Raw genomic sequence first — 22,547 nt, 5'->3', positions numbered from 1 at the left:
TGTGTGTGTAAGTATCTATACACATACACAGTTATACTGCTATATATATATATATATATATATATATATATATATATATATATATACATACTGCTACACACACACACAATGAAGTATTATTCAGCCATATAAAAGAATGAAGCCTTGGCATTTGCAACAACATAGATGGAGCTAGAGAGTATAATCCTAAGCAAAATAAATCAATCACAGACAATTACCGTATGATTTCACTCATGTAGAATTTAAGAAACAAAACAAACAAGTAAAGGAAAAAGCGTTAACCCAAGAGCGTTAACCCAAGAAGCAGACTCTCATCTATAGAGAACTGATGGTTACCAGAGGGGAGGTGGGTAGGGGATGGGTGAAATAAGTGATGGGGATTAAAGAGTGCACTTGTCATTGAAGAGCATAGGGTAATGTACAGAATCGTTGAATCACTACATTGTACACCTGAAATTAATATAACACTGTATGTTAACTATGCTAGAATTAAAATCAAATTAAATTAAAAATAAAAATAAATAAATGACAGGTTAAACCTAAAAAAACAAAGTTGCTACTATTTTCAAGTCCTTATTCAGATGTTCATTTGAACTGAAATCAACTTTTCTCTCTCAATCTTCTACAATCCTGTGAAGTTTGGCCTCCTCTCACTATTCCAATGCACACTGAACTATCCTTAAACTTCACCACTGTTCAAACCTAATTATTTAATATGTTATTCTTATCTCTGTAAATAAAACTATGTTCTACCAGAGCAGGTATAATAGAAATTTTCTTACCCTTCATAGAGCCTATTCAAGGTGCTAGACACAGAGAAGCACTTAAAATCTTGTTAACACTCTCAAGCTCACTTGATGACATAATCACTTGTAACAATTTAGTGCTAACTTGCTACGTATAAGAAACATTTTAGGGGCACCTGGCTGGCTCAGTTAGTAGAGCATGCAACTCTTGATCTCATGGTTTTAAGTGAGCCCCATGTTGGGTTTAGAGATTACTTTAAAAACCTTAAAATATAAAGATTTAATATTCTTAAGATGTCACTTTTCCACATATTGACCTATTATCAACGCAATCCAAACAAAATCTCAGCAGTCTGTTTTGTAGGAATAGGTAAGCTAACTCTAAAATTTACATGATGAAGGGGAAAGGAACTACAATAGTTGAAGCAATTTTAAGGAAGAATAGGGGTGCCTGGGTGACTCAGTCAGTTAAGCATCTGACTTCAGCTCAGATCATGATCTGGCAGTTTGTGAGTTTGAGCCCTGCGTTGGCCTCTGTGCTAACAGCTCAGAGCCTGAAACCTGCTTTGGATTCTGTGTCTCCCTCTCTTTTTGCCCCTCCCCCATTTGCACTCCGTCTCTTTCTCCCTCTCAAAAATAAACATTAGATTTTTTTTTTTTTAAAAGAAAGAATAACATGTTAGAGAACTCACATTAGTTCATGTCAATTCTAAAATAATTGGGCATTCATGTTCATAAAAATGAAACTGGACTATAAACTACATATCATATATAAATCTTAACTCAAAATGGATCACACAACTAAATGTAAGAGCTAAAACAATAAAACTTGTAGGAAAAAAGTTTTGTGACCTTGGGGTCAAGCAAATAGTTCTCAACCACGGTACATGTGTCAATGTTTAGAGATATTTTTTACTGCTATACCTGGGGGGTAAGGGGCAGACGATGGTACTGAACTCTAATGGACAGAGGCCAAAGATTCTACTAAATATCGTATAATGCATCAAACAGATCCCATAACAAAGAATTATCTGGCTCAAATATCAATAGTGCCATGGTGGAGAAGTGTTGGGTTAGATTTTTCAGATGCACTATCAAAATTAAGATCCATAAAAGAAAAGAATAAATTGGACATTTAACAAAACTAAAATTAAAATCTATTGCTCTTCAGGGGCGTCTGGGTAGCTCAGCTGGTTGAGTGTCCAACTCTTGATTTCTGCTCAGGTCATGATCCCAAGGCCGTGGGCTGGACGCCCACATTGGGCTCCATACTGAGCGAGTAGCGTACTTGGGATTCTCTCCCTCTGTCTTTCTCCCATGCTTGCATTCCCTCATTCTCTCTCTCTCTCAAAAAACATAAATGAAAAAAATAATTATTTGGAAAACATTATGTGCTTACTTGGGAAAGAAAAGCTAAATGATAAAGCACAGAAAAGAGGCTCAACAGTATGAGTAATCAGGGAAATACAAATTAAAACCACAGTTCAACAGCATTGCAAAACTACTAGAATGATTAAAATTAAAACGACTGACCCATGCAAACACTGGCAAGGATGTGGATGATCTAGAACCCCCATACACTACTAGTAGGAATTAAACATGGTATAACCACTTTGGAAAACACCTTAGCAGTTTCTTAAAAGAAGTTAAAGATATACCTACCATACTACCCAGACATTCCATTCCTAGGTAGTTACCCAAACAAAATGAAAACTTATGTCCACACAAAAATGCATCCATGAATATCCACAGCAGCTTTATTTGTAATAGCCCCAAACTAGAAACGACCCAAAGGCCTAGAATCAAGTGAGTGAATAAACAAATAGTGGTATATCAATATAATGGAAATAAAAAGAAATAAACTCTTGATACAAAGGACAACTATAAATTAAAGAGAACTTATGGGTTGGACAGTCTCAGAACTTCTCTGAATTTTTCTACTGAAGTCAAGTGAAAATATATGCATATCTGCACAAATAACATTCCAATGTACTGATCTTTTAACCTTCTTCTCTTTCCTAAGGCTTTCATATATGAGATGCTCTTTTTCCCCACTCACAAATTTTCTTTTACTACAAAGGTTGCAGAATAAGTGTTACTCACAATGGCCTCATGCCATTTTAAAATGACAGAGAATAGAGAGTTCAACAGTTCTGAAGTAATACCTTAAAAGTGACTGGAAAAGAAATCAACTTATCATAACTGTTTTAAAACTTTGAAAGACAGCTTCAAAATCAAATACAGTTTTAAATACAGCATACTGTTAACATATCAAACTGCCATAACTCCAGTAAAGCTATTTAAATTAAAACTACTAATTTTACATTATTTTCCCATAAAAAAACCTCACCAATTAAATTCACTTTTAAAACTCCATTTACAGGCTTATGTTTCAGGTTGTTTTTCTTTTTTTTTATTGATGTGCAGTTGGCATACAATATTAGTTTCAGGTGTACAACATAGTGATTCAATGTTCAAGGCTGTTTTCTAATTAAAGGTAGCTAATCCAATAGTACACTTGATCCCAAGTAGAAATATTCTTATTAAATAAAATAATAGCACATTATTGGAGACTAACCATTCCATTTTTTAAAATAATCTTATTTTAGAATAGTTTTAGGGGTGCCTGGGTGGCTCAGTTGGTTGAGCATCCTACTCCAGATTTCGGCTCAGGGTCATGGGATCAAGCCCCATGTTGGGCTCTGTGTCAAGCATGGAGCCTGCATAAGATTAAGATATTCTCTCTCTCTCTCCACCCCCCCTGCTCCGCTTGCTCTCCCTTTCCCAAAAATAAAAAGAGAATAGATTTAGATTTGCAAAAGAGTTACAAGTATAGTACAAAAAAAATTTGATTTTGAAAATTAACCTCCTTGATCATGAAGGGGCTCCTATCAGTCCACCATCCTCCTTCCTGGGACTCAGAACCAGTACTATCAGGTAAGGTGTGGTCAAGTCCCTTCTCTGGCTAGAGTAACAGACACCTCACTCCAGTTTACCTAAGTCCTCTAACTCCCCTACAAGGTACCCAGTTATAAGATGGCAGTACCAACAATTCTAACTTCACTTCTCACAGAAAGGAAAAGGGAAAGATTTCAAGGCTTTGAAAAAAATACAATCCATTTATTTATTTCCCTTTCACAAACAAATGACATAAATAACACCCTAGGTCTAGGTTAAGAAACTTCAACTCTTAAAATAGTTTTCAAAAACATTACCTCAAAATTTCCTAAGAGACTAAGACTTGTTATAGGTGGAGCACTAGAACTCAGAAATGGTTTTTCATGAATATCTGGATCATCTTCAGTGTTTAAACACGGTCGATGACTATTAAAAAGAAAATCAGCAAACAAACACATTAAGCACAGTATTTTCTAATTTATTTTTTGTATAAAATTAAATTAGGAGAATTTGATCCATTTTACTTAAACTACATGATAAAAAATTAATCCAACCAAATTTTAAGATATGAAATATCTAGTTTAAATTCCTGATTAGATTTTATGGTCTTTGTTCTAATATTTGACGAAAAAAATGTAAGTAATACCCTAGAAGGTTTCAAGGCAGAATTTATATCACATAGTGGCATCTGCTAGAAATATATAATGCAGTCTTCTTTATCAGTCTTCATTTTCAGTTAAAAATGAGAATATAAAGGCAAAATTATGTGACTAAAGAAAATAAGGAGAGTATTATTTGTCAACATGGACACATTTCCAAGGCTTTTTTTTTTTTGCAAAGAAGTGTAAGGTAAAGGAGGAGGTGAATGACCAGAAATATTCAAACTTACTTAAGTGCTAAAACCAATGTATTTATTATGATGACCAATATATACTAGCTACTCATTGTCTTAATTTCTCCCTTCATCCTTAATAACTGTGTGAAATTAATATTGAAAATGATACCCAACTAGAAAATAATATTCCTATTAGAATTGTGATTTTTAGAGTAAACATTTATTACACAAGACTAGAAATTAGTATATTATTTCAAATACACAAATCAGTTTTAATATAAATACCTTCCAGATGATAAGCTTTTCAGATGCAGTAATGAAGAATCCAAATCAAAGCAACCTGATTGTGTCTTTCTTTGAGGAACCTAAGGTCAAAACAATCATTTGTGATATTTAAAACGACTGTAATTTTTTTCTTGAATTGACAGAACACTTTTCAAATGAAAGTTAAGCATATTTTACAAATACTATAACTTCTCCCCAGTCTACTTACATCATACTCTTTATTACATATTGTCCTTATTTCTCATGTTATTAACTGGTAGAAAAAAAATAAATGATTAACAAAAGCACTTTTACTAGGTTTTGACTATTTAAGAAGCAGAATGTTTTTTCTAAAACAAAATCTTACATGGAATCTCAATATATAATAAGACTTTTACTTTTTTTACTTTATATACAGTTAACCCTCTAACAACACAGGGATTAGGGGGCACTAATCCCCCCCCGCCCAGCCTCTGCAGTTGAAAATCCACAAAAAGTTTTGGATTCCCAAAAACTTAACTACTAAATAGCCTACTGTTGACTGGAAGCCTTACCAACAGCATAAATAGCCAATTAACACATATTTTGTATGTTATATGTATTCTATACGTGTTGTTCAAGGGTCAACTGTACTTCTGTATTTTGTGAAGGGAGTAAAAGACTTATAGCTTTCAAATAAAAATAAACAACAACAAAAAATTAAATGGTGATGGGAGCCTGGAGTCCTGCCAACTCTGCTGCTCCTTTGTCCCTCCCTACCCACTGTGCATTTCTAAGAACTCTGGGGCTTCACAAAGAATAGGTTTGAAAAATACTGCTCCAGATGTTCAACCACCATTGTATACCACACATTACATTTAAGACCATGATCCAACCACCATCTAGCTGAAAATATCCTAAAAATAAAAGACCCAAATGTAAACTAAAGTTAAAATCACATACAACATGCAAGTTAAAAAGACTTGTTACTAGAATAAATATGTATTGTATACAGTACATTCGTCACTAAGAAAAAAGATAATACTGAATGTCTAAGCAATCTCAATATTTTTGAGATTTTCATGAGTGCACCATGCTATTTTTTGTAGCTTGAACTTAATTGGGGGCACCTTGGTGGCTCAGCTGGTTAAACGTCTGACTCTTGATTTTGGCTCAGGTCATGATCTCACAGTTTCCTGGGTTTGAGCATTGACCCTGCAGAGCCTGCTTGGGATTCTTTCTCTCCCTCTCTTTCTGTCCCTCCCCTGCTTGTGCTCTCTCTCAAAATGAACTTTAAAAAAATTATAGATAAAAAAAGAACTTAATGTGACGTTCTCAATCTAAATTCTCATGTCTTCAATTCTGAAAAGTTCTTTCCCTTCATTTCTTCTGATACTGCATTTTCTTTGTTCCACTTAGTTCTACTTTTAGAATTTGTACTACACTTCTATTCAGCATCTCATTTAATCCTCCATGGCTCTTCCATATTTTACCAACTCTCTTCCTTTCTGTACTTTATTCAAGATGCTTTCTTAGCATCTGTCCACCCATCACTACATTGCTATACAGCTGATTCTGATTCAATGTTAATCCTTCTGTATTTGTAGGCACACATGTTGTGTGTGTATACAGCAATTAAAATATTTTTCATATTTAAAATTTCTATTTAGTTTTTTCAAGTAAGTCCTTGCATCCCTACCCCCTGTTTGTACCTGTCCCAGCAGAGGCATTAAACCCTAGCACTAAATTAGGTTCAGATATCCCAGAGGGCCATAATTTGCCTCATATGAGTATTTGGACATTTATCTTTCTTTCTCTTACATTATATTATGTACTTAAAGGTTATATCAGGTATTACATATTATTTTTATTAAAGGTTATATTCTATCCATGATTTCCGTCTTTGGGAGGAAGAGTCTTTGTAGATGAACTCAGTCTACCATGCTGAACAGAAGTCTACAATGCTCTTTTTATCAGTATGATGCTGACAAATCTTTTTTCCTGATCACTTGGGTCTTTCGAAAGCACCTCATACCTAGGTCAAATGTTTGGGGTTATTTTAAGTTGTTTGGAATTCAGCTTCTCTAAGACAAACACCTAAGGTCCAAGTTATAAATTTAAATTCAAGATCTCTTATTCAATAATTATTTTTTGAACATAGGCCAGATATTGTATCCTTAGAGTTTACTTAAAAAAACACAGATAAAGTAGGGTGACTGGGTGGCTCAGTCGGTTAAGCGTCCAACTCCTGGTTTTGGCTTAAGGAATGATCTCACGGTTTCATGAGTTTGAGTCCTACATTGGGTTCTATACTGGCAGTGCAGAGCCTGCTTGAGATTCTCTCTGTCTCCCTTTCTCTCTGCCCCTCCCCGACTCACACTGTCTGTCTCTCCCAAAATAAATAAATAACTTAAAAAAAAAAAACACGCAAAGCACCAAAAATTATCTTCTATCAGTAGCAAAATACATATGCTTTTACTTCTCCCTGATATTGATCACTTGACTCAGGTTTAACTGAAATGGCAGGTATACCAGCTAACAACTGAGAGCTTACTATGTGTTAGGAATTATATTAATCATCCCCATAATACTAAAGCAGACATTATGCTAGGGTGAAGTCAGGGTGATTCCAAAGCAAGACTCCTAACCATTGCACTCAGATCTACAAATCTATTTGTAAATGTAGAGTGGGGAAATTTATATGTCTCAAAATAAGATGCTGCATGGGTTCCAAATCAATAACAACCACAAATCTGATTCCCAAATAACTCAGCTGGTGATGTCAACCAGCTTCAGATACAAATTTATTTATACAAACCCACTTGACACTAAATATTTTCTTTATATTTAGTAATAATTAAAAGATTAGACACAAGAATTTCAGAGAAATTTTATAATCCTAATTTTTTTCATATTTTTAGTCTTTTCTCATATTAACACATAGCTATTAAATGTATTAAAAAGTGGTTTCTAACTGGAAATTCCTTTTAAAGGCATTTACATTTTTCGGGTGCCTGGGTGGCTCAGTTGGTTAAGCAGCTGACTTCAGCTCAGGTCATGATCTCAAGGTTTGTGGGTTCAAGCCCTGCATCAGGCTCTGTGCTGACAGCTCGAAGCCTGGAGCCTGCTTTGGAGTCTCTCTTTCTCTCTCTCTCTGCCCCTCCCCAGCTCACACTCTGTCTCTGTCTCTCTCAAAAATAAAATAAAAAACATTAAAAAAAATTTTTTTAATAAAAAAGTGCATTTAAATTTTTTTCAATTACAATTCAGATAAAATAATTTGTAAACATTTTAGATGTTTCCAAGTATTAATATGAAATAAGAGAAAGAAACCTTACAGGACTTGAGAGAAGAGGCAATCCAGTTCGAGGATGAAAAGCTCTGGTTGAGGTCCCATCTAAGGAATGAAAATTATGTTTCCGCCAGACACTTGAATGTTTCAGTGGTATAGTCTTCTGCTAGGAAAATAATTAATTTTAATGATAACATTTAAGTAATTTTGGTCTTATCCCTAATATGTACTGAGATATTACATCTTGGGTGGTAATGTTAATCATCTACAGATCTAGATCTACACACACACACATATACACTTTAATAAAACAATGTCTAAGAGTTTTTTTCTAAAGTACTGAATAAACTCAAATATTCTAAAGAAACTATGTCCAAATATAATCGTCTTATACATATGGTCATATTTATAAATACTCAGAGTCTAACATCTGGTAAGCTAATATTTGATACTTTTAATTTGTGAAAAAACAACTACTCACAGGTAGAAAAAAGAGTATTCTAAAATATAAAACTATGTTAATATTAAGAGTCGTTCTCAAAGCATGTAATTTGGTAGAGCACGACACAGAAATACAATAAATGTGAATTTAAAAATATATCTAATGCAGTTGCAGTACCATGTTTTTGATGTGATACAGAAACAAGCTATTTCTTAAGAATTTAGTCAAGTTTAAACCCAAACACTAGAAATTCATAGCAACACATAAAAATCAGAAAAGTCTAATTTGGGTCCTGGCTCTGCCACTTACTAGCTTTGTAAGACCTTGGGCAAGTTACTTAAGCTCTCCAGTCCTAGGGTCCTCATTTGTAAACTGGAGTTTACTCTAGTTTACTCTCATAGTTTAGTGGAAGGATTAACTATGCCAATATGTGTAAAATATTCAGAAGAGTGTCTGGGCACTTAGTAAATGTTGTATGATTATATTTAAAACAAGAGCATGAAAAACCGAATATTAGTAGCTTGAAAAATACAGTGGCCAAATTAAGTTTTCCTTTTAGGTACCAGAAAGGATCATGAAAAGCTAACTGTTTTTGTGACAATTATAGTTTTAGAAAATTGCAAACTACCATTTGATACAATCCATGTTAGATATTCTATTGAAAAACAGAAATTGGAAACATGGTACAATTATTAAAACTCTTATGTCCAGCAGAACTAATTTTACTGATAAAGAAGATAAACTAAGGACATTCAGATTTAGGTCAAGACAGTTAAAAAGTACTTTTCCAGGGGCACCTGGGTGGCTCAGTTGGTTAAACGTCAGACTTCGGCTCAGGTCATGATCTCTGGTTTGTGGGTTTGAGCCCCATATCCTGCTCTGCACTAATGGCTTGGGTTCCTGCTTTGGATTCTCGGTGTTCCTCTCTCTGCCTAATAATAATTTTCTAAAGCTAAAAAATGGTTTGGTAGAAAGTTAAATAAAATGTAAATAAGTATCTTTTATTTATATAGTACATTAAAGATTCACAAAATTTCTTAAAATCTATTATATGATTGTCACAACTCTGAGATAGGCAAAAGAGATTTATCATTCTTATTTTAGAACGGAGGAAACTGAGGTTTTTAGAAGTTAAGTGACTTAAGGTCAAAATTGTGAAGTCAGGACAGGAACCCAGGCATTCTAACCAACAAACAGCCTCGTGACTTCTCTATAGATATTCCTAAAATCCCTATGTAATGCCCAATGAGCAGTGGCATTACAACGGGTGCATTGTATTAGGCCAGAGCTACTAACAAATGATACATTAAGCTGATGTGAGTTTCATTTCTGACTCCTAATTACCCTCCAGCAATTGTCTAGTGTTGAAATAACCAAAAAAGGGCAATGGGAAGAATTCACCTAGCATTTGCTCTTAAGTAAGTAGGTTATTTTCCAAGGATGTTAATACTAGTTTTGTAGCAGGTTTATTAGAACTGACTGTATTTACTATAATTAATGGGCACCTTAGGCCTTTATAACTAGATCTTCTGTAAACAAAATTGAAACCATGATAAATGTTTGAGAATTATATTTGAAATATTAGATGTTACCTACCAACACCTCTGTATTTTTCAGTTGTTCACATGTAGACAAACAGTCTTTTACTTTCTTTCTCTGAGAACAGTTTTGAGATTTTTCATCAATTATCTCTTCTTTCTTATCCTGTTCAATTTTTAATAGGTCTGGCTTTTTGCATTTGCGAACTTCATTATCTTTATTGAGATAATTTTCTATACTATTAAGTTGAGTATTTTGCTCACATGTCTTAGGCCTTTCTGAGTCTTTATTTGAGCACTTGTTTTCATGTTTGTTCAAATATTCAGACATTTCCAACATAGTAGCTTTTATTTTTGAGTCATCTTTTTTGGAGTTATCAAATTCATGATTCTTAAAATATTCTGGATTAGAATTTTCATTTTTTATTCTTTTTTCCTTATACTTATCTGTGCAAATCTGCTTGTCAATACTGTTGCAATTTGAATACTTTTTATCAGTTTCATTGCTAATTTCTTGCTTCTTAAATTGACACTCAGAAAGTGTATTTTCCAATCTGACTGTCAAATCTAAGTTATTTTTTTTGCAGTGAGGCATATTTGAGGGAGTCAATAAACTAGTGGCTTTGTTCTGTGTCTCTTGAAAAGTATTTTGGATGGTTTCACTAGGATTGTCCTGATACAGATTTCTTCTTATTTGAGGTTTCAAAGAGGATTCGACTTTACCATTACATTTAAAATAACTAAATGATTTATTGGGTATTAAGTTTTCCCCTTCGCTGCTGTCTTCAAACAAGGAAATTTTTGTATTGGAAATGGAAACAGAGGTAACATCCTTGTTTTTCTTCCACAAATTGTTGTCTTCATATGTACTCCTAAATACTTTCGAAGGAACCGAATTGGAGTCATGCATGTTGAATGACTGCCGGGGTATATGTGATGCAGTTGGATCAATATGCTCCAAGTGTTGAGCAATCCTTGCAATAACATCTTGTCGCTCCTGGAGTAAAGAGCCAATCAAAGGATTTGTCTCACCAACAGACTGACGAGAATAAAGACCATTGGAACTGCCAGTTTCACTTCGAGGAGTATCTGGTTTTACTTGAATTTTTCCCTCACTGGTGTCTTCTGAGGAGGTAAGCTCAGGACTACCAAAAGAAATGGAGAAAGTTTCTTTACATTTTCTCACATTTTCATTTTCTTTTGAAACCCGGAAAAGTTTTGAATTAAGTGAACTAGACTCTTGCATATTAAATGGATGTCCAGAAACAGGGGAAGTGCTTGGATCACAATGAATCAAATGCTGAGCAATTCTTGCAATAACTTCTTGTCGCTCCTGAATTAAAGAGCCTATTAAAGGATTAGTCTCACCAACTGACTGCCAGGAACTCTGGTGGCTAGAGACCCTGGAATCAATCACTGAAAATGATTTTAAAGTTCTCACTGGTGTTTCATGTGACTTTTTATCTCCTCTACCACTGAAGCCCATAATATTGGCTTGACGTGTTCCATAGTCAGATTTACTGCCAGTGCCTGGATACAGTTTGACATTTTTGACAGCTGCAGTATATTCTGGAGTTGTGCCATTTTTTGCATGCAATATGCTTTCAGGTGCCATGGTCCAAGATTGTTTGCTACACAGACGCTGTGAACTATTTGTACTACATTGTTCTACTTCACTAGAATTGCGGTGCTGATGGACTTTAAGTTCATGTTCTTGAATTCTTTTCTCATAAAGGCCAATATTAGTGTGAATACTACAGGTCAAAACTGGATAATTAGATTGTCTGGGCAAGGACTGAACACTGACTTTCAAGGCCACATTGTGAGAAACATTAGGAACAGGAAACACATGTTCAGTCGGGGTCTGTGAAAAATTCCACTGCAGGTCTACATCAGCAGCACTGATTCTAGAATCATATAGAAATATACAGAATCAATGCATTGTAATGCTTATAACATTATCATATATTATAAAAAATTTTCAACAGTTACATACTTCTCTTTATTTGCATTAATTACTATTAAGGGTTTACTTTCAGCTACTTTACCATGCATGTCATTCTGATAAAACCAACATAAAAAGCACAATAGTTTATGCTTAGAATAGAGATGATTTTTTTTATCTGAAATTTATTGTCAAATTGGTTTCCATACAACATCCAGTGCTCATCTCAACAGGTGCCCTCCTCAATACCCATCACCCACGCTCCCCGCCCTCCCACCCCCCATCAACCCTCAGTTTGTTCTCAGTTTTTAAGAGTCTCTTATGTTTTGGCTCCCTCCCTCTCTAATCTTTTATTTTTTTCCTTCCCCTCCCAAATGGTCTTCTGTTCAGTCTCTCAGGATCCACATAAGAGCGAAAACATATGGTATCTGTCTTTCTCTGTATGACTTACTTCACTTAGCATAACACCCTCCAGTTCCATCCACATTGCTACAAAAGGCCATATTTCATTCTTTCTCACTGCCACGTAGTATTCCATTGTGTATATAAATCACAATTTCTTTATCCATTCATCAGTTGATAGACATTATGGAAAGAGCCTAGAGATGATCTTTTTACGAACACTAGACTACTTAGGCATTAAAGCTCAAGAATACTATAATTTAGAATTATTTCTTAAAACAAAAAAAAATGGCATTTACTCTAAATAAATGGATTTAGCTAATTCTGTTGTACAAGGTGATTAAGAGATACTCAATCTCAGGGCCAACTGCCTAAAGAAACAATTAGACACTTGGTCAGCAGCCTGTAAATTTACAGTTTTCAAGATGCAAAAATTAAATAAGTCTACCATTATGGAAATTCGGCAGCCCAGAAAGTTTTTATACATAAGCCCATTGGGGGTTCTTTAAAGCTAAAAAGCTCTCTGAAAACCATTCTATGCCGGAGGTGCTTGGGTGGCTCAATTGGTTAAGCACCTGACTTCGGCTCAGGTCATGATCTCACCGCTTGGGAGTTCAAACCCCACGTTGGGCTGTGTGCTGACAGCTCAGAGCTGGAGCCTGTTTCTGATTCTGTGTCTCCCTCTCTCTCAAAAGTAAACAAACATTAAAAAAATAAAAAGCAAATTAAAAAGAAATAAAGTAAAATTCATACTGATTTGCATTTAAATTCTCTAACTTGTTTTGAGAAAATCTTCAGTAAATTTTATCCACTTACATTTAGAAATGAAGGAAATAAACTGCTTAAAAAGTAAAATATCATTCAGTAGCTAACCAACAAGGTTAAATACACACTGTCCTTATTTTGCCCAAGACATACCTGTAAAGAATATTTCGTGGAATAGCACCATGGGAAACACTCAGCCAAGCACTTAATTGAGAAAAAAACACAAATGAGCGGACAGCCAATAGAAGAGTCTTCTCTTCAATAAATCGATCACCACTCCTAAGGGAAGTAAAAAGTATCATTTAAATGTCAGCAAGTACAAAATGATTGAACTTTAGAAATACAGAAGCTAAAATAAATATATTCTGGATATGTGCTTTCAAGAGTATCGAAGTGCATTTACTAGTGTCACTTGAAGTCAGAGAACTAAATGTCTAAATTTTACTACATCATTAGAGTCAAAGACATGATACATTACTAAAATAATTTATAGAAGCAATGGAAAACCTGATTTAGCAAGAACAACTTGAAACTCAGTTCAACAACTTACTGTCGAGGAACTGGCTCCAATATCCACCTTTCTAATAATAATGCATCTTGCTTAATTGCAGGATCATTGAGATCCATTCCATCTGTGGTGGGCCCATCATCACTGTAGCAGCAATCTGGGAGTAACATCACTTCCACCATGATTGGAAGGTTATTCTTCCACAACAGTAAGACCTCAGACCTAGTTCTTCTGGCTTGGCGACACTTAAGAGAAAATGAATGTAAGCGAAATACCTCAATAACCCAAGGCATTTTATATTTACAGTTTAAAATTATAATTGTAAAATAGACATCTATATGAGAAATGAGTCAACTGTAGATCTTTGCTTAGGCTTATTTAGATTTCCTCATTAAATAGTGGATTAACACTAGTGAGTTCTAGAGTACAAGGATTAGTACTGAACATTTATGATGCAAAATTTCTTGGGGAGGGGGATATTTCTGCTCTATTTTGTGGAAAAATAACTGTCATACACCACGTCTGACAGGCCTTGAGGTGGCCCAGCCTAGTTTGTTAACTATGTCATTGTTACAAAATAAAGATTCATTCTAAGTAAAAACCAAAATATTAAAATCTCATTTTCATTAAATGCTCAAAATAGATAAGATTTTAAAAATGTAAAATTTTGGACTACATTTAAGAAACTGTTGGGAAAATCCCTATAGCAAATTATACAGTACCTATCAAAATAACTATTTTTAACATTATATAAAAATACTACTATGATAGCAAAAAGTATCCTCCCGTAGGAAAAAAGAAAGGAATATAAAAGGGAAATTGGTTAATCTGAAGAAAATAATCATGAAAATAATTCTACCAAATAAACACAAGATCAATAGCAACAATTATCTTAAATCTGGCGAGTAAGAAGGCAGGTATGATTTTGGCTGTCACCCTGCATGCTGATCTGCAAAGGTACCTACTGTGACTTTAAGAGCATCGCTTAAGAGTTAGGGGTATTAGCTATGGTCCAAGATTAGGATTTTTTTAATTGTAGTTATAAGTGATTTTAAACTTAAGTGTGAACATTTTAATTGTCATGTAACAAAAGTGATCACAGAATTTAAACTAGTTTATATGAAAGAAAAAGAAAATATACTCAATACACAATTCTCACCTGAGCCAGCTTGTCACTACATTCATGTTTGGAAGTTACTGGGTAACAGGACTGTGCTGGAGGGCAATGGAAACTTTCTGTGCGACCTTTTACAGAACATTCAGGTGTTCGTCCTTCTGTTATTAACAAGGCCAAAGAGACCAAGAACTCCTCTGCATCATATTCAAAATATTCATCTAGAGTATCTGGTTTAAAAAAAAAAATGAGTCTCTAATTTAATGTATTCTTGTTAAGAACTCACCGTTTACACCTAAAATACCTAATGTCACAATCTATATTCAAGTATATTCAGTAACAAAGAGTGAAAGGGGGGTAAAAATCAGGCAATTAAAATACAGTAAACTCTTGATTCACAAGGTATACAAGGTAAGGAGAGAATGGATAATTCCAAATTTCAGTTAAGACAAAGATGGTTGAAATTATAGCATAAAATTATTTTTATGTCAATTTCAGTTAAAATGTCTAAGATTTAGGAATAAATTTATAATCCTATAGATATTTAGATATCTTATATTTTTCAGATAAGTGCAACAGTTTTTATACCCAAAATTTCACCAATAACCAAAAGGTTAAAAGGTCTTATTATGTCATATTGTTTAGCTGTTTTATTACTATTATTAAATATTAAGGATGCAAATTCAAATACATGTTTCTCCCTTTCTCTCCTTTGTCCCTTTCTTATCTAGTTCCTTATTCTTACAACCCATCTGTGCTGTGGACATTCAGAGCTCTGGAGTCCTTCTCTGCCTATGCCTTACAGTATTAGTAGTTTCAAAAGGAGAAATATTATAATTATCGCAGCAGATGCAGGCCCAAATTACAATATATAAAGTGTGAATTTTGTTGTTGTTATTGTTACTATGCAGTTCCAAACAATTTGATATGCAGGTGTTCTCACTTATTTGTAGTAATTTTTAAATTTCTCGCAAGTGCTCCAAGTTTGTGAAACAGTTAAGTTTCAAAAGTGTTAACCTGTTACACGAGTTGAACACTCGTGCAAATGTACACACACAAATTCAATTTGTTGTGTAATCCAATTAAATAACACATACTTTAAGTACTTGCTACACTGTATTAAGTGACAGGGGATACGGAATTGTACTATGGCATAGACCCTAGTCTCAAAGGGTTCGTGATTCATAAATCATCTTCAAAACAAATAGAACACTACAGCATTTAATACATTCCAACGTTTTTCAGATAACAGTGGTAAAATTTTGCAAAAGAGGTAGGCATTGAAATACACAAAAAGAGTCAGACCTCTAAATACAAAGAACAAATTGGTGGTTGTCAGAGGCAAGGGGGCTGGGAGATGGGCAAAATTTGTGAAGGAGAGTGGGAAATACAGGCTTTCAGTTATGGAATAAATAAGGGAATAAAAGGCACAGCATAGGGAATATAGTCAATGATATTCTAATAGCGTTGTTTAGTGATATATGGTAGCTACACTTATGAGCACAGCATAGAACTAATGTAACATTGTGGGACAACTATACTGAAAACAATTTTTTTTAAAGGAGGTAGGCATTGAGCAGAACCAGGAGAGAGAAAGTGCAACCTGAGTAGAGAATCTGTATAGAGAAAGCGTGCAAAAGAAAGTACTGGAGCCAGATTATGAATAGCCTTGAAGGAAATGACGAAGAATGCCCATTTCTAGCATCAGGAAGGCTTATCTGGAAAAGCAGCAGCCTTCAAAGCCAACTTTATTGAGTTGGTATTTTAAGACCATTCAGAAAATATTCCCTAAAATGACCATGTGCAACATATAAAATAACAGTGAACACTTACTAACAATGTCAGACATTGCCAGTTCTAAGTACTTTCTACACATTAATTCATTCTATCCTCAGAGCAGCTCTATAAGGCGGAAACTGTTACTACCATTTTAAAGATAACTGAAGCATAGAGATGTTAAGTAACTTGCCCAAGATTACCCAGCCAGTAAAGAATGAAGTTGGAATTTGAATCTACAGTCTGGCTCCAGAATCTGGTTCCTTAACCACTACTACCTCATGCCTGCTTTCTTTCATTGCAGCTATAAAAACTGTTATTACATACTTTAGTATATGTTTATAAAAATGTAAGTAAAATAATAATATGCAACATATATATTAATAATACATATTGGAACAGACAGCCCCTCATCAGCTTACTATTTTTTGACTTGACGATGGTGTGAAAGTGATTTGGCTTTTGATCTGGTCCCAGACCAGCAATATGGTAGGGTCCTCTCGTGACGCTGCACAGCTGCAGTGAGCTCCAGGGCCCAGTCTGCCATATGATGGAGAGGGCAAACCACCAATACACTTACAACCATCTGTACCAACACAACCATTCTCTTTCTCTCATTTCCAGTATAGTGTTCAATAAATTACAGGCATATTCAACACTTTATTATAAAATAGGCTTTGTGTTAGATGATTTTGCCCATCTGTAGTCTAATGTAAGTGTTCTAAGCACGTTCAAGGCAGGCTTGGCTAAGCTATGACATTTGCTAGGTTTGGAATGTTAAATGCATTTTTCACTTAAACCTATCATAAGTTGAAAATGTCTTATCAGGATGTAACCCCGCTGTAAGTCAGGGAAGATCTGTAGTTTCCAGGGATAGAACCCTAGTTTATAATAATGTGACAAGAAAAACAAGAGAGTGATCTCAACTTTCCACTTTCCTCTAGAAATCAATTAGATTATAAATCAAAGGTTTCCTGTAGTCCCTTGGGATTCACTGAGTTAAATCCTGGTGTCCTTCACGGGGAATCAAAAGACGTAAAAAGGATTCCATTCAATCCCTTTCTCTGGTGGTTCTGTGGGTTTTCAAAGCTACCTCAGGCTTGCCATGGGCTACATGGTATGATTTCAGCTCCTGAGATATTTCTCTGGGCTGATCCTGTTCCTTTCCCTGAGTTTGTCAGGTAATCCTGGAAAACTAAGAATTGTGACAGAGCAGTGGCTCCTAATCTTTGGAATGCTGAATGATGCCAAGATGTCAGCTACTCCATGTGAATACCAAGGATGATCCACAGCCTAAGCAATAAGTCTTACATTTATGTGCTACTACTTAAAAAAAAAAATCTATACTTGAGAAAAAACCTACAAGGTCAGATTATGAAAGGGGGAAGGGCAGAAAGAGTGGGGAGAATGACAGTGTTATCCTTATGCCTGCAAAACTATAATTTATCTCTAAAGCCCTAGCAAATAATGGCTTACACACCAGGAATTATCAAGTTTAAAGTGATAAAAACTAAACTATTACAAAAATAACTTTTTTTAAAGTTTATTTATTTATTTTAAGAGAGGGGCAGCGAGAAAGGGAGAGAACCCCAAGCAGGTTTAGTGCTGTCAGTGTAGAGCTCAATGTGGGGCTCGAACTCACAAACCATGAGATCATGACCTAAGCCGAAATCAAGAGTTAGATGCTCAAGTGACTAAGCCATCCAGGCACCCCCAGAGTGTTAAATATTTAAATGAAAAACTTAAAACAAAGATTAGAGATGACAGTAGTTATATATTAGTTATCCATGTAACCATTACATAAAAATTACAGGACACCTAGGTGGCTCAGTTGGTTGAGCATCTGACTTTGGCTCAGGTCATGATCTTGCAGTTAGTGAGTTCGAGCCCCGCTGTCACTCAGCACTGCTGTCAGCCTATCAGCAGAGCCCACTTTGGATCCTCTGTCCCCTCTCTCTGCCCCTCCTCCACTGTACTCTCCCAAAAACACATATTAAAAACAAAACAAAACAGAACTGCAACGAATAGCATGGATTATACTGTAGCATTATGAAAAATAAAATACTACCTAAATGCATGTGACTTTATGATGACAACCTTTAGGAACTGTCAGGAAAAATGTAAGGATGTCTGAATTTTAAGAAATGAGAATACTAAATCACAGTGGCCATTAGAAAAGTTACATAGTTAAAATTTTGATAACGTCAACCTCTAAAACACCAGACAGCAGAGACTACCATAAGGAATACGAACAATAACTGAGAACTATGTCATGCTAAAGAAAATTCACTCAATAGAACTTGATATTTTGAGCTTATTCTAGAAGTAAGTTATGATTTTAGGGCCTCTGAAAACAATGTACCTTTATAAAAACAAAAGGTGTTTCATATCTAGACAAATATGGACTGTTAATCTTACCTAGTAGTTACATATTTTAGAAGAAATAAATTATTTGATATAAAGCATAGCATTGAAGCAAACAAAGGATGTTACAAGTTTTCACAGGCTATGAAGGACAGATCTTTGGAGACTGGAGATTAATGAATCAAAACATAGTTCTAGAATCCCTCTACCTCCAAGACCTCAATGAGGATTGGGTTTACACCAGTTTGACTGAGAGCCATGATCAGACTGGCTGCTTTTGTAGTAGCATGCACTTCTGGCTGTGGAGTTTAGCTATTTCTTATACAGTTCCCCATCTGTTCTGTTTAATAAAAGAGGTGAACAATTTGGTAACTGGGAAAACTCTGATCAGAGTGATCCACAGATAAAATGGACTAACTCTCAGTAGAAGTAAATTCTTTATCACCAGGGATATTCAAGGACAGACTGAGAGACACATCCCAGGGGTGTGATTGAAGGTATTCAGCTAGTTAAGTGGTAGCAAGAGTTCTTTCAACCCTGAGAGTCTATGAATCTGTTCTTCAGAAGCAGCACAGAAAAAACCCTAGGAGAGAAGCCAGAACCACTACCTCCTTCTTAGGAACCCCAGGAGCCCCTCTGAACCAGTACTCATCATATAGTGATTCAGAAAAAACTCCCAGGATAGCTCAGAGCTTCTTCAAAGCTCTGTGTAAAACGAATGAGAGAAGAAGGTCTTACCCATCACTGGGCTGCTAGATATGTGGTTCAGTTTCCTTTTTTTTTTTTTTTAATTTATTTTAAATATAGTTTATTGTCAAATTGGCTTCCATACAACACCCAGTGCTCATCCCAACAAGTGCCCTCTTCAAGGTTCACTTTACTTCTAAAGCCTGGCAAGGTAGCAGAAAATTCCACACTTCTAATGACATGGAAGACAATGACAAGACAAACAGGAGAATAACCTGGGGGGTTGCTAAAAAAAAAAAAAAAAAAAATGTTTCTCTAACAATAAGGTCCTTTCAACTTCATAAAGGACAATCTGGTAATATGAATCAAAATCCTCTTTGTATAAAATAACACATACACTGAGCTGAATATTAAAGGATATTTATTTAAATGTTTATACCAATTTAAAAAATGGAATAAACCTAAATGTCCAATAATACAGGACTGGTTGATATACTGTGGTATAGTTATATCTAAAATAATGATATAGGTCTACTTTTGACAAGGAAAGATATCTATAAAATATCTTGAAAGTGAAAACATAGTGTTTCAAAAGAAAGAGTGTTATGATCATGTATTTGTGCCACAATCACATGTGCCATGTACACAGAAAGATGTATATATAATATGATCAGCCCTTTCATAAAGCTAACATACAAACACATAAGCTAAATTTTAAATAAACTACTGTTCTCTGATTGGTATTAGATAAATTATAAGGCCTTTTAATTGAAAAATAACATGTAAATAAAAGCATTACCTAGTGTCATACATTTTAGTCACTGTCTTATAGAACTCCTACTTAGTAGGCTGTAGTTTAGTTATTTAATATAGGAATTCGTGAAGACAAACACAGGTAACAGCATAGGTTGAAATAATTTAGCAGTTTCAAATGCTTTTTTTGCTTTTTAAAAATAAAATTTAAAAAATTAAGTGAGATCTAGAGTCTTATACTAACAATATGAGAAACCTATATGTAGGGAACTGAGAATGGGTGTTAAGAATTAGTGGAAAAGATTATGCTCAAAGAACTGGATTCTCTGTTGACATAACCAGTATATTGGTATTAAGACTCCATTTATTCAACAATTATTTATTATATACGTACTATTATATACCTCCTTTGTGCCAGGCACTTTCCTAAACACTGGGACTTGGAGCTTATATTCTAGTGGTGGTGGAGAAAAACAAGAACAAATTAATAAGAAAAATAGCAGATAGTGGGGTACCTGGGTGGCTCAGTCAGTTAAGCCTCCACCTTCAGCTCAGGTCATGATCTCATGGTTCTTGGGGTTGAGACCCACATCAGGCTCTGGGCTGACAGTTCAGAGCCTGGAGCCTACTTTGGATTCTGTGTCTCCTTCTCTCTGCCCTTCCCCCACTCATACACTGTCTCCCTCTCTCTCTCTCTAAATAAAATAAACATTAAAAAAAATTTTTTAAAGACAAATATCAGATGGTGTGAAGTGCTATGCTGTAAGTCTAAAAAGAGTGAAATGAGAATGCTTATGTGAATGTTTTATATCAAGTGTTCAGAGAAGGCTTTTCTGAGTAGGCAACATTTAAGCTGAGATCTGAGCAAGGAGCTAGCTATTCAGAAATTAGGGGAAAGAGCATTGTGAGCAAAGGGTCTAAGGTGAGAATGAATGGGTAATGTCCCAGGTAAGTGAGGCTGGAAAGGCAGCAAGAAGAAAAGGAAGATGAAGATCAGAATGGTGGTGAGGGACTAGATTATACAGGATGATTCTGAAGCTCTCGAGGAAAGAGTTGAAATTTTGTCATAAATTCAATGGGAAGCCTTTGGAGGTTTTAATTAGAGAAATGGCTTGATCTGATTTACTTTTTTTAAAAAAACTTTATTTTTGAGAGTGATAGAGCTAATGTGCAAGCAGGGGAGGGGCAGGGAGAGAGAGAGAGAGAGAGAGAGAGAGAGAGAGAGAGAAAGAGAATCCCAAGCAGGCTCCGTACTGTCAGCACAGAGGTGACAGAGCTCAAGTCAAGACGTGTAAACTTAACTGACTGAGACATCCAGGCAACCCTGATTTACATCTTAAAGTGATCACCTTGGCTGCTATGTTGATAATAGGAATAAAAACCAAAGTAGGTATACTAGTTAGGAGGCTACTGTAGTTGTCCAGGGTTAGGGATATAGTTTAGGGAATCATTGGCAATTGGAGAGTATTCACAATCAATAGCTACCTAAAGGAATATGTTGGGAACTCATGACAGAGCCTGGAGGCACTCCACCAAGTAGTGATCTGAGAGAGGATGATGAACCAGCAAAAGGAGCTGTCAAGTATCTTGTACCACAGAAGCACAAGGAAAAAAAAAAGTTTCAAGGGCAGAGCCCATGGTTTCAAATACCAGTGAGGTTTAATACAATGTAAACAAAGATGTGACCACTGGATTTGACAATAAGCAAGTCACTGGTGACCATGAATGACAATAGTGATCTCAGTAGACAGTGATGGAAGACTAGGCAGACATGACATACATTGTCAATTATTCTGAAGGGTATAGATGATAAATACAAAAGTCTACTTTCTGAGTCCCGAGAAAAATGACCATTCATGTATTACAACAGCCCTTTCTATAAAAACAAGGTAAGTATTAAATACACATCATCATCACTCAAAATGGTCTTCAAATCTCAAAATGAGAATAAAAGAAGTTCCCTTCTAAGTCTATGAGACAAGGGTAGGAGATTCTCCTTCTTTATGGTCCTGAAATCCAGCCACTAAATCTTACTAATCTTACTTTAAAATTTTTCTTTGATTTAAACTCTTCTTTTTTGACCTCAGGACAGTTAACCTAAGTTAGGCTCTTACTATTTTATGCCTGAATTACTACAACAGTCTCCTACCTATGGTCTAGGACTCTAAGCCTCTTCTTACTCACTTTGCACTTGAATGCAATTAATATTCCTGAAGAGCCATTTCATCACATTCCTCTT

General features: G+C 35.1%; 1 protein-coding gene across 10 annotated transcripts in view; it reads right to left on the bottom strand.

Moving 5' to 3' along the window:
• ATOSA (atos homolog A) overlaps positions 1 to 22,547 on the bottom strand; it is a 113,978-nt gene that overhangs the window by 13,489 nt on the left and 77,942 nt on the right. For 8 of the 10 annotated variants that reach the window (XR_003423091.2, XM_027067273.2, XM_027067272.2 and 5 more), the window contains 7 exons: positions 14,774 to 14,958; positions 13,657 to 13,859; positions 13,260 to 13,385; positions 10,053 to 11,901; positions 8,061 to 8,180; positions 4,765 to 4,844; positions 3,962 to 4,070 (listed from right to left, as the gene is read on the bottom strand). Coding sequence is in view for 8 of the 10 variants with exons in the window: in XM_027067273.2 (XP_026923074.2) it covers positions 3,962 to 4,070; positions 4,765 to 4,844; positions 8,061 to 8,180; positions 10,053 to 11,901; positions 13,260 to 13,385; positions 13,657 to 13,859; positions 14,774 to 14,958 (2,672 nt within the window). In the remaining 2 variants the exon portion in view is untranslated. Of the gene's footprint in view, positions 1 to 2,408; positions 2,543 to 3,961; positions 4,071 to 4,764; positions 4,845 to 8,060; positions 8,181 to 10,052; positions 11,902 to 13,259; positions 13,386 to 13,656; positions 13,860 to 14,773; positions 14,959 to 22,547 lie in introns of all 10 variants that reach the window. The other 2 variants (XR_008299175.1, XM_027067270.2) reach the window with 2 other exon arrangements.

Source organism: Acinonyx jubatus, chromosome B3 (assembly GCF_027475565.1).
Source record: "Acinonyx jubatus isolate Ajub_Pintada_27869175 chromosome B3, VMU_Ajub_asm_v1.0, whole genome shotgun sequence".
NCBI classification, from domain to species: domain Eukaryota; kingdom Metazoa; phylum Chordata; class Mammalia; order Carnivora; family Felidae; genus Acinonyx; species Acinonyx jubatus.
Note: the sequence above shows the minus strand (reverse complement) of the source record. Positions and strands in the feature narration are given on the sequence as shown.